The following is a 20,283-nucleotide window of genomic DNA, read 5'->3' on the forward strand; positions in this document are numbered from 1 at the left end:
TGGAGCTTCCTTCTCCATCATCACCTGACCCTCTTCTATTTCCCTATCTGAACTACCACGTCTCTACATATAAGGACTGCCATGACTCTCATCTGACTATCGAAACTCGCAGCCGTACGAGATCAAGCAAGCCAACATGGACGACCGTTCGAGTAAGGGTGTAACTTTTATTGGCTATTTCACCCTTTTATCATTAATATTATTGTTTAGAACTTTATTAGGCGTGCATTTTAATTGTCGGACTTATAGAATAAAGAAGTACTTTTTACTGGTAAATTGCTTACAATAGCTTAACACCTCAGTAGTACCTGAGCTAATGATAATCAAATTAGTTCCCACATGTTAAGCAAAAGTGCACAAACTGAACATAGTCAAAATAGAATAAAATGGCAAAGCAAATTCAACACCAATGTTGTTTGTGGATTCGCATTAATTATGCATAATATAATTTCTCCCTTTGCACCCACAACAATCTTAACTGTGGTTAGTTAGGTTAGCAATCTTCCGTTCATCTGACAGCGTGACTTTTAAGGAATTATTTCAATCTTTGCGTTAACGCTTTTCCACTTTATTTTTTATAATTTCAAGTTTAATAGTAGTTTAAACAGCATCTTTATTATCATGGTTAATTGTTGGGCTGTGGGTTGTTCAGGCAGATCAGAGTTAGGCCTACAGGTGTTTCAGTTCCCACAACATCCTGAAAGAAGGAATGCATGGATTGCTAAAGTGGGCAGGTAAGATTAACATTGTTTTAGTGTTCGCAATTGAATAGATGTAGATATTACTACTAATTTCAATTTATTCTAGTAGTAACTACATTTACTGTCCACAGTTTTAACTAACATAATATAAGATTTCCTCTGATTAGCGTCAGCGGCTCATATTTTTTGTTTTTATGAATTCTTGTAGACATGAGGGATAAGGAGTGATGAGAGTTCAGTTGGATGTTGAACTGACCAGTAAAAAGGCTAAGGATAATTGTAGACTACTATTCACAGCCATGTCAGGCCTATGTGAACAGAGGATAGTTGTAGACTACTATTCACAGCCATGTCAGGCCTATGTGAACAGATGATAGTTGTAGACTACTATTCACAGCCATGTCAGGCCTATGTGAACAGAGGATAGTTGTAGACTACTATTCACAGCCATGTCAGGCCTATGTGAACAGAGGATAGTTGTAGACTGCTATTCACAGCCATGTCAGGCCTATGTGAACAGAGGATAGTGGTAGACTACTATTCACAGCCATGTCAGGCCCATGTGAACAGAGTCATCTTTTTTTATCATTTTATTTATTTAAACAGTGTCAATGTAAAAGTTACAAGTTAGATTCTGGAAGTAACAAGAGGAATCCACAACTTCTGCAGCCATCTGCTTTTTCTAAACTTTGTGAGATTAGTCAGAATATAATTTAAAATTATCCTGGCATACGTACAGGCATGTATATCGGTTTTTAAACCATTATGATTTTCTTATTGTCATAGTAATTGTTGCTGCTAGTTGTTAGAATACATTTCACAATTATAATAATAATAAATGCTATTCATAAGTTTAGTTGTTTGTACAGTACCACTATTGTTTTTTATTATGTTTTATTACTATTACAAAACTTTCTTATCTGTTGTAATGCTTTGCATTTGTGTTATTATTGAAGTTGGTAACAATAGCATATAAATTGCATTCATTAATAAATAACTGGTTAAAATTATTGGAAAAAGTGGTATAGCCGTCCAAGAACAGGTTGAATAATAATAGTAGTAGCCCTATTAGTAATAGTAGTAGTGGTATTCATATTAATGTTTCCCTTACTTACACCTCTCCTCTTTTTTGTTTACTTATAGAGATATTTTGAAGAAGTGTTTTACACTGAATAAAATGGGAAAACCTCGGCTGTCAAGTGATGCCATTCCTACTCTGTTCACTCACAGGCCACCAAAAATAAAGACTGTCTCTAAAAGAAAAACTGCTTTAAAAATATTATGATCACAAGCTGCAGCTCTTCTGCATACCCCAGCACGAGCCGAAATATGGGTAAGGAAATTTTTGTCATTAATTTCTATATCCTCTGTAGGTTTCTCGTTTATTGCTTATGATATATGAAACTGGGCAACAGATTTTTGCAATAGTAATTTTTTATTACAATCAGTTTCAGTTATTAATTTACACGTATATTTTAATAAGTAACTACAAAGAGATATGGGAACAAAAATGCAGTGTGATTAACAATTGTAGTTTTTATACATGTAGCTTTCTTATTTCCTAGCTGACACTCACTTCTATAACATTTTTCTTATTAGCGCGTACAGCAATTATCTTATCAGTGGTTGTCGGCAGTAGAACTTAGGCCCTGAGGTATAAGTGATATTTATGATTTAAATATCTGTCTGACATACATGTATTTATTAATGAATTCAATCCCTCCATGATAATCCCTCCATGATAATCCCTCGATGATAATCACCAATGATACATAATAAATTGCTTGCTACTCATTTTAAATTCACACAGGTAAACGTTTCTCACATTATATTTATATTGCTTTGCATGTTTATGTGATGTCTAGAGAGTAAGAGTGCTGCCCATTTGCTGATGCTTGAATTTTGAAAGTGAGTATAATTTTCTTTATTATAATATGGTATATTTAGATTTTTAGAAATTGATTCACCAAATGTCTTAGAATCAGAACTAGCAACAAGTAAGCCAACAACTTTGATTACATCCGAAATTGAGAGCATAGAGCGAATGCTATGAAAGAAGCTTAAGAAAGAATGTTATTAGTGGAAATTATCAAAAACTATAATTTGATATAGAGTATTTTTTTAAATATAAGCTTCTTTACGCTAATATGCATTGCGGTAAGAGCAGTTCAGACCCATATTGATATAGAACAGTTTTATGGGAGTAATTTTGAGGAAATTTAAGTTCTCTGAAACCCTAACATGTATATGCGTGTATATGCTTGTTGAGATTTGTGATGAATTTCACTTTGGTAACATGCAGATCTATAATATTGCTAGTGTTTATTCTAATATCAACTTGCATAGTCAAATTCTCAATAGGGTCAGTAGTGGGAATCAAGAGCAAACTTTGATGCTGTACAAGTAAAAGTCCTGTGTCAACAGCTAGAGAATTTAAATATGCTCTAAAACTAATCACTGGGGTAGAGTATCTCAAACCGACCAAAGCTTCTAACTATATAGAAGATGAGCGAGAGTACTTCGGAGATTTATTGCCATTTACCATAGAAGTACCAACTGCAGAGCCTCTGCTTATAGATATACCTCTGGCTTCACGTGAGGAAATCAGCGCAGCAGAAGAAGAGTCACTATATTATTTAGCTGGCTATTGTCTACAGAGTTTGCTAAAGTTAAAGCAAGTATGTGAAGGTTGTTGCACCAGCCTGTTTAACACATCTGGTGTTCCCCATTTAAGGTCAGGTTTTCTGCAATTAAAAAACTTCAAAGAGGGTGCTTTGTGTGAAGTTTCTGGTGACAGATTTGCTCTGTTCAGAAAGTGGGACTCAGTCGTGCAAAGCTTTGAACCTCGTCTAAAGAATAACCATATACATGTATGTACTTTGATAACTTTTAAATGCATGAAGAATATTGATATGCCACTTGTCATCCTATATTACAGAAACTAGTGAGAAAGTTTGTGAATGTTGGACTTCATATTTTATGTAAAAAACATACCTCCACCTCACAGTCAGTACCGTTAGGTAGCAAAATCATGGCCATGCCAACACTAGCTCAGAATATTCATCATTAAGTGTTGTTTAAATTTGATGCTTTCTGTATTCTTACTTTACTCATTCTTGTTGACTAGTATAATATGTATATATGTTATAAACATGTGTAGGTCAGCCATTGCACACAAAATACTACTCTGGCGTAGCTTGCTGTAGTACTAGTACAGCTTAGCTTGTTTTACTTGTTTTTTCGAAGTTAATAATTTTTATTGTAACATTACTTTACAGGATCTTCTATGTAGTATAATATGGCTTTTCAGTATTCAGTTTTTATTATGAAAAGTTTTTCAATTTTTATGTTTTATTACATACTTCTTGCACTTTTAGTTAGAATCATTGTTCGTAATACATTTGTGGTTGTCCATTAATTTGCATAAAACAAGCTTTTTATAATTTAAAAGCAGGTAAGTGATGGTGCTATAAGCATAATTATCATTGCGAATACATTAAATTGTTTGTTTGGCAGCCTTAAGTTGGGAAATTGCAAATAAACACAATTTAGCTAAGTCATTCTAGCACATATAATAGAAGTTATTTACTATGAAGAAAACTTGTAAACATGGAGTTGTCACCTTTATAACTGCTATGTAAGTTAGAGTAAAACACGAGCTTTCTTGTAGTAAACTTGATATTGCTCTAAAGTTGCCCAAAGTACATGTAGTTTTATTAGGGTAGCTGATAAATAAAGACAGGGAAGGGCAGTCCATTATAATTCTATATAAAAGTAGGCGTGGCCGATGTTTGTTTGGAACTTTCGATGCGTTTGTATAGGCTCCGTTGGTGGCGTAACTTTCTCAATACAACATTGGTCAAATGTGCAAATGGCGTATCTTAACTACAGTGCGGGCGCTCGTCTGATGCTATCATACTTGTACAAAGAAAGAAGGCCTCCGCGAACAGCGTATACACATTTTTAAACAGTCGTGAATTGCTAAAGAATTTGTAATAAAATCGTCTCCCAATTAAACAATAATTGTACGATAACATAGTACGATAACATAATACGATACATGTATTTGTGTTATAGGGAAAACAGGGTAGTAACACTTATTTTTATCTACTGCTAAATTTCATCGGTTTAGTCATCAAACCGGCACGCTCAACACCTGTTTATGTAGTGCGCTTGAATGTCTCAGACATTATGTCTGTCAGTTGTAAGTCAATAACTGTTGATTGAAGTATAGTGAGTTTGTATTCAGGTTATATATACAGTGGTGTGCAAAATTATGGCAACCCCTTTGTAAATTGTTGGCCGATAGCATCTCTTGTCTCATATCTTATCTAAAACTAGCCTAATTCCTTACATCTATATATCATTTTGAAGCTAAAGGTATGATCTTTTCATTTAATTTGGTAAAAGTATTTGTTTTATGGTTTACAAAAAGTTAAAGTGCTTAATTTGCTTCTAATTTCTAAACTCACTGTAAACTTGTCACTCGCTTAATCACACCAGCAGGGTATTTGAAGTATTCTAATCTGCTCAATGTTGTACAGAATGTTGGAGACATGTAAGAGATTTATCAACAATGCAAAACTATCTCAAATTCATCTCAATAATGACCAGTTGGCTATTATAAAAGTAGGCTCATAATGACCAGCGAAATCATTTTAAAATTCTATCACAACATGAGGTTGACCGATGAGAAGAGAGCTGTAATCATTCACCTTCACCAGCAAGGAATATCAAACAAGCAGATTGCTAAAGATGTTCAATGCTTCATGAAAGGTGTTGCTGGCACTGTCAACAGATGGAGGTCGACAGGCACGAAAGATGATCGTCAAGGCAGAGGGAGAAAACGCAAATGCTCTACCAGAGACAACCGCAGTTTGGTGCGACTTTCACTTTCTGACAGAAAGAAAACCAACACTGACTTGCGATGAGAATGGAAAGAGCCTACTGGAGTAGAAGCCTCATCCTCATTAGTGAGGAGAAAACTGATTGAAAATGGATTGAGAGGATGTAAGGCAAGAAGAAACTCACGGCTGTCAGAAAAGTAGAGGAAGAAATGTTTGGCATGGGCAAAGATTCATTGCTCCTGGATGGAAGAACAGTGGCATAAAGTATTTTTCAATGATGAATCAACTTTTACTCTACAGAATCACGCTGGAAATAGTTACTTGAGGAGACCAGGTGAAAAGTTCAAGCTTCGGTGTATTTTGCCTACTGTGAAGCATCCCACATCTGTAACGTATGGTGTGGGGGTGCATGTCTGCAGCTGGAGTTGGTTGCCTGAAAATAAAAGCTGGCCAACAAAGTACTAGACCTCAATTTAAAACCCAATGGCCCTTTTCTGGGCCACCATTTCTTGTACAAAGAGTTCAGTTTGCAAGTTTTCCTCAATTGAGCAATGTTCGATGCCAAACCAATTAGAGCACTTTCACTATAGCAACAAGTTTGCCACCATTAGAAATATATTTTTCAGTTATAAAAAAGCAGTAGAAATGTGCCAGAATGCAAATGCATCTTTGAATTGCACACAAATTTTCGAGCAAAATGATTTATAACATTGCTTAATTTTCTTGATTTTAAGGACATAAATTACCAATGAAATGTGACGCTTGTCATATTGTGCAGGGGGTTGCCATAATTTTGCACAGCTGTAAAGCTGTGCATGACGAGATTCTTATGACGTGGTTTAAAGCTTCTCACGACTGAGTCCCACTTTTTAAACAAAGCAAATGTGTCACCAGAAACTTCACACAAAGCATACTCTTTGAAGTTTTTCAATTGCAGTAAACCTGACCTACAGTGTGGAACACCAGATGTGTTAAACAGGCTGGTGCAACAACCTTCACATACTTGCTTTAACTTTAGCAAACTCTGTAGACAATAGCCAGCTAAATAATATAGGGACTTTTCTTCTGCTGCGCTGATTTCCTCACGTGAAGCTAGAGGTACATCTATAAGCAGAGGCTCTGCAGTTGGTACTTCTATGGTAGATGGCAATAAATCTCCGAAGTACTCTCGCTCATCTTCTATATAGTTAGAAGCTTTGGTCGGTTTGAGATACTCTACCCCAGTGATCAGTTTTAGAGCATATTTAAATTCTCTAGCTGTTGACACAGGACTTTTACTTGTACAGCATCAAAGTTTGCTCTTGATTCCCACTACTGACCCTATTGAGAATTTGACTATGCAAGTTGATATTAGAATAAACACTAGCAATATTATAGATCTGCATGTTACCAAAGTGAAATTCATCACAAATCTCAACAAGCATATACATTACATGTTAGGGTTTCAGAGGACTTAAATTCCCTCAAAATTACTCCCATAAAACTGTTCTATACCAATATGGGTCTGTATTGCTTTTACCTCAATGCATAATAGCATAAATCAGCTTATATTTAAAAAAATACTCTATTTCAAATTATAGTTTTCGACAATTTTCACTAATAACATACTTTCTTGAGCTTCTTTCGTAACATTCGTTTTATGATCTCGATTTTGGTTGTAATCAAAATTGTAAGCTAACTTGTTGCTAGTTCTGATTCTAAGACATTTGGTGAATCAGTTTCTAAAATCCAAATATACCATATTAAAATAAAGACAATTATAGTCACTTTTAAAATTCAAGCATTAGCAAATGGGGAGCACTTTTTATTCTCTAGACATCACATAAACATGCAAAGCAATATAAATAGTATGTGAGAAACGTTTACCTGTGTGAATTAAAAATGTGCAACAAGCAATTTATTCTGTATCATTGGCGATTATCATGGAGGGATTGAATTCATTAATAAATACATGTATGTTCACTCTAAATCACTCTATTAAGTGAAAGAATGCTACTGTAGCAGAAAAGTATATCAGCATTACTATCCACGAATAGTGCCATAAACAAACAGGAATATGTTAGAACCACAAACATCAACAGCTCCCTTTCTTCGAACAAAAGGATTGTTCAGCGTATCAGTTTGATGGGTGTCGCACACACTAGCCATGGTCAATTTATCACTGTAGTTTATTTCATCTCAAAGTCTTTGAACTTGGCTGGTAGCTGGACAGCTGGTAGATGTCTGATTCTCACTGATCGTGTTATAGGGTTTAGAGTAGATACTTCACCAGGTTGGTTATCAGTTGCCGGCATATTTGTGTCTGAAATGACAGCACCATTAGTTTGATTTGGTATAGTCTCTGGCTCGCGCTCATCTCTGACAACATCGGACTCTGAATTCTCAGAGAGGAATGGTACTGAGTTGTCTTGGGTCTACTCGGTTTTGTATAATTATGTTTCCTGTGTGATCATTGAGGACTGTGTATGATCGGTCAGACATAGTTTTGATAAGTTTACCATGACTCCATTTCGTTCTTGTCTTCTGGATGCTCTTGATTAACACCAGTAAGCCGATCGTCAGTGGCACCAAGTCAGCTGCTCTACTGTTGTAGCTTCTCTGCTTCACCATCTTTTTTGTTGCATTCTCTCTAAGAATATCAGTTAACGAGGTTTTTTTAGATTCAGCTGGGCGTATTTTCCGTTTGGCTCGGCCAAACATTATTTCCACTGGGCTGGTAGTCATACCTGCAGTTGAGCTGTTTCTATACTCTAGAATAGCCAGAAATGGGTCATTGGATTTCTTTAGGATCTATTTTGTTATCTTCACAGTGGCTGTGGTTTTTCATTGTACTTTTGGCGGCCTAGAGAGCTGCTGCTCTCTACAAACTCCAATCTCTGCTGAACTTGGCCAACTCGGGTGCCAGGAATTGTGGTCCATTATCAGACTGCACCACTTCTGGAATTCCGCATCTTGCAAATATTTTCTCACAACATTTTACGACAGCTGTAGCTGAGGTATCTTTGAGGTGTTCACATTTCCAAGCGTCAATGAAGTAATCAACTAACATGAGGTAGTTTTTGTTTCCATGGGTGAGTATGTCCATCCCCACTTTGCTCCAAGGTTTTTGGGTAATGTCATGATTCTGTAGAGTTTCATTCAGCTGACCAGGAGCGTCGGAGTTAGCCTGTTTTGACAAACTGTTGTTTTTGCGGAGTTGTCCCCGTCGAGCGGGCGAGCAACACAACAGCTTGTCACAAGACATACTGCACCTGATGCATCAGCTGCACTTATAGAGAGTTGTTCTCTTCTGTCTATGCGGCTTGGTTACGATGTTATGTCGGTCGCTCCATTGGTAATCATAACTGATTGCGCGCAAAAATTTATGTAGCAAAAAATAAGATTACAACGTTTAACCAGCGACCAGTCTCTGCGGTAAACTTTAGTAGCACTTGAAAACTTAGGCAACAACAGCGACTAAACGTTTCGTTATTTGTGCGCTCAGTCAGTTTAATTTCTACTTTTGTATCAGTCAGTTTTATTTGTTCTTATGGATTTTGTTTTCAGTTTATTTTATTCTTAAGTTCTACTAAAGTTTACAACAGAGTTGTAAACAACCAACAGTCTTTGGTTAAACGTTGTAGTCTAATTTTTTTCTACATAAATTTTGCGCGAAATCCGTTATGATTATCAATGGAGCGACCAACATAATATCGCAACCAAGCCGCATAGACGGAAGAGAACAACTCCCTATAAGTGCAGCTGATGCATCAGGTGCAGTACGTCTTGTGACAAGCTGTTGTGTTGCTTGCCCTCTCGCCGGAAGACAACTCTGCAAAAACAACAGTTTGTCAAGACAGGCTACGTCGGAGTGCACACGGTACACACTGCTCCTTATGCTGTTTTATGTTTTCAGTCATTCATGACCAATACACACAAGACCGAGCTCTTCTGAGTGTGGTAGCAACTCCTTGATGGCTGGTGTGTAGCTTATTCAGAGTCACTAGTCTATAAGCTGCTGGGATCACTATTTGTCCACCTTTGTAGATTACCCCATCCGGTGTTGCTAATTAGTCATGTAGATGGAAATATGGCAAGACATTCTCCAAAAGACTTTGGAATTGATGTTCCACCCTGTTAGTATGAATTGTTTCAATGACTAAAGCTCCTCATCCGAAAGTGTGGCTTGTTTGATCTCACCATAAGTCTTTTGTCTTACAGGAAGGTCTTGTAGAAGTTTGGCATGATGTAAGTCAGACAAGGTTTCAATCTGAAATATCTGATCATCGAGGATTTCATATCGGCGGTGACCTATTGAATATCTGTTTTGTATCCTACTTTCGCAGGATGTTTTTGTAGTGCCATAAACATAGCTTTAAGTCATTCAGGGACCTTCAGCAGTGACTTCCGAAACAGAGAGGTCGGTGGCTCGTTGTCGGTGTATATTGTCACATTAGGATTTCCAAACACATATTGGTCGAACTGTTTCATTGCAAAGACTATGGCCAGTAGTTCCAATGCAATTGATGCATAGCTTTTCTCACTTTCAGAGAGGTTTCTGGAAGCATAAACCACTGGCTTGCCATTCTGTAGTAAAGCTCCACCAAGACCTTCCGAGCAGGCATCAGTTTGGACTACTACTGGTTCATTGATTTTGAAATATTGAAGGGTTGTCGGTTCTCGGTTGTTGTCTGGAAAGCATTCTCCTGGTTCTCTGACCAAACAAACTTGTCACAGTGGTACTGCGAAGTCTTCTTAAAAGCTTGATTTCAGCCAAGCAGTTGGGGATAAATTTAAAAAGATATTTGATGTCGCCGAGAAATCTGTGAATACCATCGCTGTCTGGTGGGGCTTTCTTGTCTTGAATAGCGTTAGTTTTCTTTTGATCTGTGTTGATGCCCTTGTCAGATATTATGTGGCCAATGTAGGTTAGCTCTTTGAGCAGAAATCTGCACTTCTCTCTGTTGAGTCTGAGGTTGATCTTCTGTGTCTGTATCAGTAAGTTTTTTTTATTGTAATTGCGTGTAGCTGTTTCTAGGATGTCACCTCTGTCATACCACGAGTATGTTGTCAGCAACTATCATGACTCCTTTTAGTCCTAACAGAGCATATGTTTGTTGTCTATGAACCTCTTTGGGACTGGATGATAATCCAAATGGCATCCTTAACCATTTGTATTTGTTAAAAGGAATCTAGGAGGTCAAATTACTCGATTCTTTGTCAAGCATCACCTGTAAAAAGCCATCCTTGGCATTGCACAACGATAAAACCTTTGTTCCACTAATCTCAGGCAGCACATCCTCTAGAGTAGGCATTGGAAAGTATTTTCTTAGTAGCATTGCTGAGATTTGCTAGGTTGTTGTAAAATGAGTTTTTTATTGGGCTTCTTTCTCGCTAGTGTGTTGCTGATCCAAGGTGTGGATTAATCTACTTTAGCAATCATCTTGTCGCATTCCAGCGTGTGAAGCTTTTCTTTTAGATCATCACGTATGGACAGCCCTGCTTTTTTGTTGTGACATTGTGTTGGGGTGGTATCCGGATTGACTTTGATGTGATACTCACCCGACAGACATCCAACTCTTTCTCGAAAACATCAACACGTTGGTTGAGGATCTCATTAATTTCAAAATTGTTCTCAGAATTGACAACATCGACCCATTTGCGTTTGATAGATACAAGCTTAAATTCTAGGCATGCGTCTAGCGATAGCAGATTCAAGTTGCTCACTTTCACCACATTCTGGATCCATCATACAGCTCCAGTATAGGAAGTATTTTGGTGTTTGGAGGAGGCTTTCCAAGTGAGTTGAAGTCTTTCTCACTGTAAGACTTTTAGACACTGAAAGACTCTTCATGTTGCAAGAGACACCTGTGACAAACTAATATTCAATGGTATGTTTGCCGTAGGCGGTATCTGGGAGTATGTTCGATTCCAAGTTTTTACCTTTCCTTACAATTCCTTACAATTTGTATGTTCATAAGTGACACAGCTGACTCACTTTCTTCAGGATTATCGATTGAGAACTGATGCACAGCTAGTCCTTTTTTTGATCTGCAAACAGCCTTAAAAGTCTTGAATTTGGTACATCTTCCACAGTCTTTGCTATACGCAGGGCACCTTAAAGCAATGAGATGATCTACTGTTTTTTTCATATGAGCTCGGCAGTGCTAGGTTCGGCTTCTCCTTCATTAAATTTATCCGGCTTGTCTGATTTGTCTTGACCATGTATACTGTTTCTTTTGCCTTCATTCATTTGAGGTCAACCTGTGACGTTTTGGCAATCTTACATTTCCTGACGGCTTGTTCGAAAGTTAAGCCCTCAGACTCCTCAAAAAGCTTTTTTCTTGCTCGGTCATCAGCTATTTTTAATAACAGTGCCTGCATCATAAATTCATCATACATTTTACCCAGACTACTTCTTGGCTATTTAATGTAGATATGTGACATACTCGTCTACAGTCAAACATCATTTTTTGCGACAGCAGCTGGTGTCGCTTGATCATCTTGTTGTATGTCTTCCCACAGACTTCATCAAACTTCTCTATAACATCCGTATGGTCATCCTTAGACATTCCTGTACTGAACGTGAAGCTCTTAACGATTTCTACACTATGTGGACCAATCAATCAAATCAGATTTGCTGTTTTGACATTATCCAGCTTGTCTGTTTCCTCAGTGATAATGAGATAATAAATAAAATTTTCCTTGAACTTTTCCCATTGTGTAGATAAATGTGCACCATCTTGTAAAGGTTTTAACACCAGAAAATGGTCACAGTCAGTCGTATCGACTTCTTGAAGACGCCCTCCGCCATTTAGTTTAGACTGATCCACTCACAATAGAATTTCACTCACTCAGCGACAGCTAACTTAAAGCCCCATGTTTCTGTTGTGCGTCTGAATGTCTATCATTTGTGAGGCAATAACTTTTGAGTGAATTGTAGTGAGTTTGTATTCAGGTTATATATATGTCCACTCTGTCACTCTATTAAGCCAGGTAATGCAACTGTAACCGAAAAATATAGCAACATTACTATCCACGAATAGTATCATAAAAACATATATGTTAGAACCACAAACATCAACAACACCTAGCTTACTTTGCTGTAGTAGCGCAAAATAACCTTTTCAAGTCTAACTTTTGAGCTTAAAACTGATGAAATAAAATGTCTGATTTTGCCAAGATTGAGTGAAACGATTAGTATAACCAAACATGTAAAATTTCATATTACAAGTTAACCCCTAGACATAGTGCAAACATGTCTAGAGACCAATTTAATGACAAATTCAATTAGATAATACTGCTTCAATGACTTGTTATAGCTTTCACAACATTTATTTTATTGCTAATGAAGTGTGTAGTTCATTCTTAGCAGCTCTGAATTGCATTCCTGACTTGTGTATGTATTTCAAATAGACTGAGTGACAACAGATGATCTGCACAGGCATGACACCACACTGGGCGGTTACTCATGCCTAATCTGTTTTCAAATGCCCACCCATAAAATAGTTAAATACATTTTCCACTGCCAAACCCATGTCTCAAAATTGAAGCACTCTCTTTTGCACTCTTCCCTCATTCTAGGCAGTTTTGTATGATGTCACTGGTAATTCAGTGATAAAATTCTGAGTTTGATACTGATACATGTGAATTGCTCTCAAGTTCCCATTGTAATTTACTTTGTCTCATTTACGCCAATAAATCTGATAGTTTAGAAAATTAGCTATATCGTAGAAACAATCATTTGTGACAAACTCCTAAATATTTGGTCTAGTAGTTTTTTTATGGAACTTCCAATGGTGTTACACATAAAATGTTACCAATTTCTTTAGGTTTGCAACTACAATGAAAGTTTAATAAAAGGAAATTATTTGACCACGAAAAATTAGAATAACCTCTGTATTTCTTAGAGCATTCTATAATATAATTACATCTTGAGACATATCCTATGGATTAATTTGTAGTTGAACCTATAACCTTGGTATTTCCTAGAAATGACACCACACTGGGTGGTTATTCTATAATATACCGTAAAACCTCTAATTGAATGCCATGGCGCTCTATTTTTTAACCTTTTTTCTATAGTCGTGGTCGATTGGAGGCGGCGTTCTTATAGAGGCTGGCGGTTTATTTTTCAATGGCTCGTCAGAATTTTCAGAAGATAAAATAAGCCCTTCACGGGCGAAACAAATGTCGCCTATATTTTGCTCTCTTTTTTCGGTGGAGCGATATTAAATCTTTTGCATGCAATAAATCTGCTAACTTACCTCTAAATTTTCAAAGATCTCTTAATCAATGTGCATTGAGAGACCGAGAAATATCTCTACCAGTTGATATCTATTGCTTGCAATTGACCTGCGATGATATGATAGCCCGTGTCCTTCCTTGCAATTTGTTGGCATGTTCAGTTTTTATTTCATTCCAAATTTGAAGACATTTTTATTTTATATCCATATTCAACATTATTGAATAAAAGCTCATTGCACTTTTTGATGTTTGCTACAGTTTGCAGCCAAAACTAGCTTTTTATGTGCAATAGAAGTGGAGTTATGAGCACCGATCTATTGTAAGCTAAGTTAAGATAGCCGCAAGGATGCTATTAAATAACATGCTATACATCTGCATATTTATAAGTTATACAATAATGATCTACTTGATGATACAAATATATATTCATGAACAAGTGACTTAAATCATACTTATGTTACATGCAGAAGCAAAATATAACATTTTTAATACAAAAATATTTGATCGTTTGCTCGGATAGCTGCGTTCTGATTTTTGCTTTCGATGAAACGAAATTCTGGTTTTCCAATACTTTCCACAATATTTTCTGGTCTCAACTCTTTTTCTGCACTGCTGAACGATATTAGCGTCCAAACAATTTTTTTGGCAGAGCAAAACTTTCTTGCGGTGCATTAAGCATTAATGCAATGGTGAGTTTGCTTAGTAAACTTAGCTTTTGATCCAAAACTTATGAATCGGTTTTTATGTGTCCTTCGAAGTATTAGGACTGCATTAAACAAGGAACTACTATTAGCCTGAGACAGTGGTTATTTCTATGGCGTTGCTAGAAAGATGTTCATCTTCCATCGTAAATTTGAACTGTTTTTATATATTTACATGTACTTCGAAGTATCAGGACCGCGTTAAACAAAGAACTACTACTATCAGCCTGAGACAGTAATCGTTTCTATAGCGTCGCTTTGAAAGTTCATCTACCGTCGTAAATTTAAGCTGTTTGTTTTATATGTAGGCTACTTCAAAGTATAAAGACCCCGTTCAACAGAGAACTACTACTATCCTGAGACCGTTATAGATTATTTCTATTGGGCTGCTTTTAAAGTTTCAACGAAAAAAAACAAAAAGCTTTGGAATTGGACAGCGAGATAATTAAATGTTATTGATATAAACGGTTCATTAGTAATACGATTTTGTGAACACTTTTCTACTGATCAGTTGATATTATGGGCTCGTGAAGATCAAATAATGTCAAAGTGGCAGTCAAATGGAGTTGGTGTTCAATTGGAGAGTGGTGGTCTATTTCTCAACCCTTTTTCAGGATGGCTGTCAATTGGAGGTGGCGTTCAAATAGAGGTGTCGTTCAATTAGAGGTTTTACGGTAGTTGCATTCTGAGACATATCCTATGAATTAATTTGTAGTTGAATGATGGTGGTAGAAATTGAAAACTTTTACGGTTGTTACCTTCTTGTATCTGCCAACATCAAATTCAAAGGATGGACCTATATAGGATTTACTGTTGATCCAAATAGACGAATAAATCAACACAATATAGGAAGGCAGAAGGGTGGAGCTTGGAAAACTTCAGGCAAAGGTCCTTGGGATATGGTCTTAATTATTCATGGCTTTCCCAATATGGTGCATGCTTTACAGGTAGTGTACCTTTTGTACCTTAGCTACCTGTTGATACACTGGAAGACATAAGAGCTGTCTTGATAATTAATGTCTGTTTAGTTGTCTTTAAAACCTTCACATGTTTGTCTGGTTATATAATAAAAATTAGAATTGGCTGTATATTTTTTATTCTTAGTGTTGCTGTTAGAGAACTGTTGTAATTTGTAGTGTTTTCTGCATTCAACTTAACCATAGAATATACCTATTTGTAAACTTCTTTCACAGTCAACGTAACTTTTCCATAGTAATTCACAAAGTCAGTTTACTAAAATGAAGATCTGTTTCATCATAAGGTACAACCGACAATGTTTACATATCAGCAGTAATACTTCTTACCTCATTGGCTTCAACTTTCAAGCTGCTCGAGAGGTCAACTAAAATAACACTTAGCGAAGAGAGTTTTTTTCTTTGTTAATTGTTTAATACCGCAGCAATTGAAGAATTTGTCTCTGTTATCCACTTACAGATCTCTGTGTACTTCATGGTATCCTTCTTTTAATTGCTGCTTCAATCGAATCATATTTACAGTTTGAGTGGGCGTGGCAGCATCCACTCAAGTCACTCAAATTAAAAGAAGTGTGTGAGCCATATAAAAAGCTGACTGGTTTTAAGCATAAGTTTGCGATTGTATCTGAGATGCTTAGGGTGGGCCCGTGGAATCGACTTCCTTTAACAATTAGGTGAGATATCTCCTATCGTTCCTCATCCATATTACAAACTGCTGAGTGGCTCCGCTTCTGTTGCTTCTTTTAAAACTACGTTTTTGTTAACCTTCAGATGGTTAAATCAAGATTTTGTCAAGGAGTTTCCTGCCCATCTTCAGCCTCCCAAACACATGTCAATTGCCTATGGACCCGTCAAGAGCAGATCCGCCAAACAAGAATTGAAGTCATCGAATCATGTTTCTACAACCGATTGTGGAAGTTGCTCCCTTTGTCATCAACTGATAAAGGTTGGTAGGATAAATAGGTTTTCATGTGTTAATAAGCTAGTTATCATAAGATATGACCCGTTCGTTGAACGCTCGAACAGATTGTCTATTACAATATTGGTTCGAATAAATGTTCATGTAAATTTGATGAACTATGATAATATAAAGTCTTAAGAGTTGTCTGCTACTTTCCTTATGCTGGTTAGGGTGAAAGTGAATGTAGTTCGTAATCTGGTGTTTCATAACTCATAAATTTCCATTTCTAAACAGTGTGATTGTCGGAATAGGAATATGCTAGCATATTCAATGGTTTTGGATTTTTATAAATTTTCTCAAGGCAGATTACAGCAAATTTGCACATAGGTTGGTTGATAATAGTTGGTTTGGAAAAAAATAGAAAGTTAAAAATGTTCCCAGTATGCCTAGTGTGCTATGATACAGAGGCTGAGAGAGTATAAAACCACTACAACTGGCTATGAAGTTTAAAGGTTGACTTGCAACAAAATTCACATTAGGCCCTACAGTTATTTGGTATCAAAAATGTTCGCCTTGTTTACTCTGCTGTGTTGTAGGTGCAAAATATGTGGAAATGTGATTACAAGCCCTCAACACCTCAAAAACGAACAGTTAATCGCAGCCATCTTGAAAACGCTGTAGGTTGGAATCCCTCTCCAAAACAGCTCAAGTGGGACGTAGTTTAACACGATGTGTTTCTGTTTACACTTTCATGCAACCTTATTCATTGAAATATTTTTACGAATATACTTCACGCATTCAATAAAACCATGTCTATTGTCCTTACGCGTCTATTTCATCATCGTTGTAATGCTGTCACTTTGAGCACGATATCACAAAACCTATCCTAAAAAATAGTTTAATTTTTTACCTTAGCTCGAAGGAGTGCATATCATCCTCTGATACACATGAGGAGCCTGTTGCTCACTTGCGATAATAAAAAAATGCTGCAGAAATTGTTTGCGCTATTTGGCAGCAAGTATGGGTCACATGATCAGATTGCGACTAGATGATTAGACGAATCTGAAACGAAACTGTAAAGTATCGAGCATCTATATTTTATAGGGGCTTTTCGGTAGAACCCCAAAGTGTTTGTCATAAACTAGTGCTACAAGACGTTTTATATTGAGCCTTTTATTGGCCTTTTAATTCATGTGATAACATCATGTGTCAAAACAATAACAACGTCGAGTTGAATACGTCATCGAACTAAAGGAATTCCAAATTTCCAACCTACGGCGTTTTCGTGATGGCTGCGATTAACTGTTCGTTTTTGAGCTTGTAATCACATTTCCACATATTTTGCACCTACAACACAGCAGAGTAAAACACGATAAACTTTTTGGTACCAAATAACTGTAATGTGAATTTTGTTGCAAGTCAATCTTTAAAATACCCGTGCTGTCATTAGTATGTGGTCTGTTAGAGCAAGTACCTTTTGAAAGCTGTTCCTCGAATGCAACGCTGGTTCCTATACACTAGCGCGTTTCAGAGAAAGCAAACCATCAGTTTTAATATTCATGATTACAGGAAGATGTTTTGCTTCGTTGCCTTAATCCAGAATGTGATATGCGCTGCCACCAAGTCTGTCTCGCTGATGCCTTTCTGTTGCAAGAAGGTGTCACGGGCATGCTACTTCCTGTTGAAGGAGACTGTATAAAGTGTCATAAGAACTTGCTTTGGGGCGACTTGATTCGACAGCAGACTGGCTGCACTGAGTGTGATATTCAAAAACAGGTTTAAATTTGTCGAACTCATTTTCTCATGTAGCTTGGCTTGTATGTTGTCTTAAACCTTCCATGTATCACGGTCTCCTTCAGTCGTTATGGTAGTGGTAGACATAATTTCTAGTCAAATCACTAGGCTAAAGCTTTTCTTGGTCTGACCTTCATTTGCGGTAACTTTTCAGCATCGTAACTCCTTTATTGTAAGCAGCGTAGACTAAGGACATATTGACCAGTTGTAGTGAGGCAACACTCGGCTTCATTTGTTAGTATCATGTCTTCAGTGGCTGACTTGGGTATATTATGGTTTGCATGGAGTTGTAATAGAGTCGGTAATGCCACTTTGCTGCATAAAAATGATAAACATTTGGTTATTTGAAAAGATTGTTGTTTTTATGAATCATGTGAAGAATCCCCTCGAATCCATCATTGCTTCTACAGCAGCCATTTATGTCTATTTATTATTATAAAATTTAATTAAAAAATAATTACTTATTGCGTCAAATTTAAAATATACCGTAAAAAATCTTATTGAATGCCATGGCGCTCTATTTTTCAACCCTTCCTTTATTATAGCGGCGATCAATTGGAGGTGGATTAATTTATAAGTTATATAATGATTATGATTATATAATATATTTGTAGCATTTGATATATATACATGTATATATTTACGACCAAGTGACATGAAAGAACCATACTTGTATTATATGCAGAAACAAAATTTTACGTTTTCAAAACAAAAATATTTGCATCGTTTGCTCGGATAGCTTCGTTCTGTTGCTTTCGATGAAACGAACATCTTCTGGTTGTCCAATAGCTTCCACAATGTCTTCTGACCTCAGCCCTTCTTCTGCATTGCTGAATTAGTCGATATTAGCATCCAAAAAATTTTTTGGCAGATCAAAACTTACGCTTTGCATTTAGCGTTTCAAATAGAGGTGGCATTCAAATAGAGGTGGCATTCAAATAGAGGTGGCATTCAAATAGAGGTGGCATTCAAATAGAGGTGGCATTCAAATAGAGGTGGCATTCAAATAGAGGTAGCATTCAAATAGAGGTGGCATTCAAATAGAGGTGGCATTCAAATAGAGGTGGCATTCAAATAGAGGTGGCATTCAAATAGAGGTGGCATTCAAATAGAGGTGGCATTCAAATAGAGGTGGCATTCAAATAGAGGTGGCATGCAAATAGAGGTTTTAAGGTAAATGATCTCAAATAGAATTATGTGTCTAAACAACCATAGCAGGTTCACTACCATGAAATATGTACTTGGCGATTGAGCAGTTTGTGAAACTATTTTGCTGGCATCACAGCAGTCTACTAGAAGTCATTAGATGTAGTTACGTACTATTGCCTCTGGCTGCATAGAAACCTTCTTGGGATCGTGTTGTTACAAGCATGACTTCTAAAAATATCTGACATTAATAACCACTTCTGCTGGAATCACTGTACTATATTCTAACATATTATGGTCCTCTAAACTTGTATAATGTCTCTACTGCCATGATGTAACGCCCAGTCTTGTAGTAAGAAAATAGCATTCATTTCATATGGCCTGGAGATTAAATTGCAGTGATTTGCTCCAAGCGCTTGTACCCATCCATATCACGCATTCATTAATGGTTGGACTGGTTACGTGACTATGACGTATTTGTCCAATGCTTTCCGGTAAAAGGTTGAAGATGAGGCAATGGATACTGCTGACCATTGGAGCCAAGCCTTAGCCCAAACCTGACCCACCCTCATTCAGATGCGACTTTCTGATAAGATTTGACCTGCAGCAACTTTATCCTGTTTGCTAATTGGGCTGCCCAATGGCGAGCGCTGAAACCTAGATGAAATATTTCCTTTTTTAACCAATGATCTGTTAGGGCAAGCCATAGATAACCATGAAGTACTTTCAGTTAATTGTCCTTCCATTGTGTTTTTTTATTTGTTTTTTCTTCACCTAGTTTACACTCAGTAAATTTATATTCATTTACTATTTTTACCTATTCATTAATCTTCAATCATCTTTGTCTTTGTAAAATGTCTTTGTATCTATAATTTTTTGTCTATGTATAAAACAAAACTGATAATACTACAAGTTTTAAATAGCTACATTATTACACTACAAAACAGAAGTTAAATGTGACGACTGACTTATCTACATGATAACACCCTACCA

At 36.7% G+C, this 20,283-nt stretch overlaps 1 protein-coding gene across 1 annotated transcript; it reads left to right on the top strand.

The window, feature by feature from the left end:
• Positions 1 to 15,197: 15,197 nt before the first annotated feature.
• On the top strand, positions 15,198 to 20,272 carry LOC137397247 (structure-specific endonuclease subunit slx1-like). Its single transcript, XM_068083536.1, has 5 exons — positions 15,198 to 15,422; positions 15,972 to 16,123; positions 16,221 to 16,395; positions 17,920 to 18,126; positions 19,792 to 20,272. Exons 1-5 carry the CDS (start codon positions 15,198 to 15,200, stop codon positions 19,849 to 19,851), a joined length of 819 nt encoding a protein of 272 aa, XP_067939637.1. The 3' UTR covers positions 19,852 to 20,272.
• Positions 20,273 to 20,283: the final 11 nt, after the last annotated feature.

Source organism: Watersipora subatra, chromosome 1, assembly GCF_963576615.1.
Source record: "Watersipora subatra chromosome 1, tzWatSuba1.1, whole genome shotgun sequence".
NCBI classification, from domain to species: domain Eukaryota; kingdom Metazoa; phylum Bryozoa; class Gymnolaemata; order Cheilostomatida; family Watersiporidae; genus Watersipora; species Watersipora subatra.

Excerpts from the sequence above, each read along its gene's own strand:
- LOC137397247 (XM_068083536.1), top strand. The coding sequence starts at position 15,198 with ATGGTGGTAGAAATTGAAAACTTTTACGGTTGTTACCTTCTTGTATCT. Across the intron at positions 16,124-16,220 it reads CGACTTCCTTTAACAATTAG|ATGGTTAAATCAAGATTTTG; the intron begins GTGAGATATCTC and ends GTTAACCTTCAG. Across the intron at positions 18,127-19,791 it reads AGTGTGATATTCAAAAACAG|GTTGAAGATGAGGCAATGGA; the intron begins GTTTAAATTTGT and ends TTCCGGTAAAAG.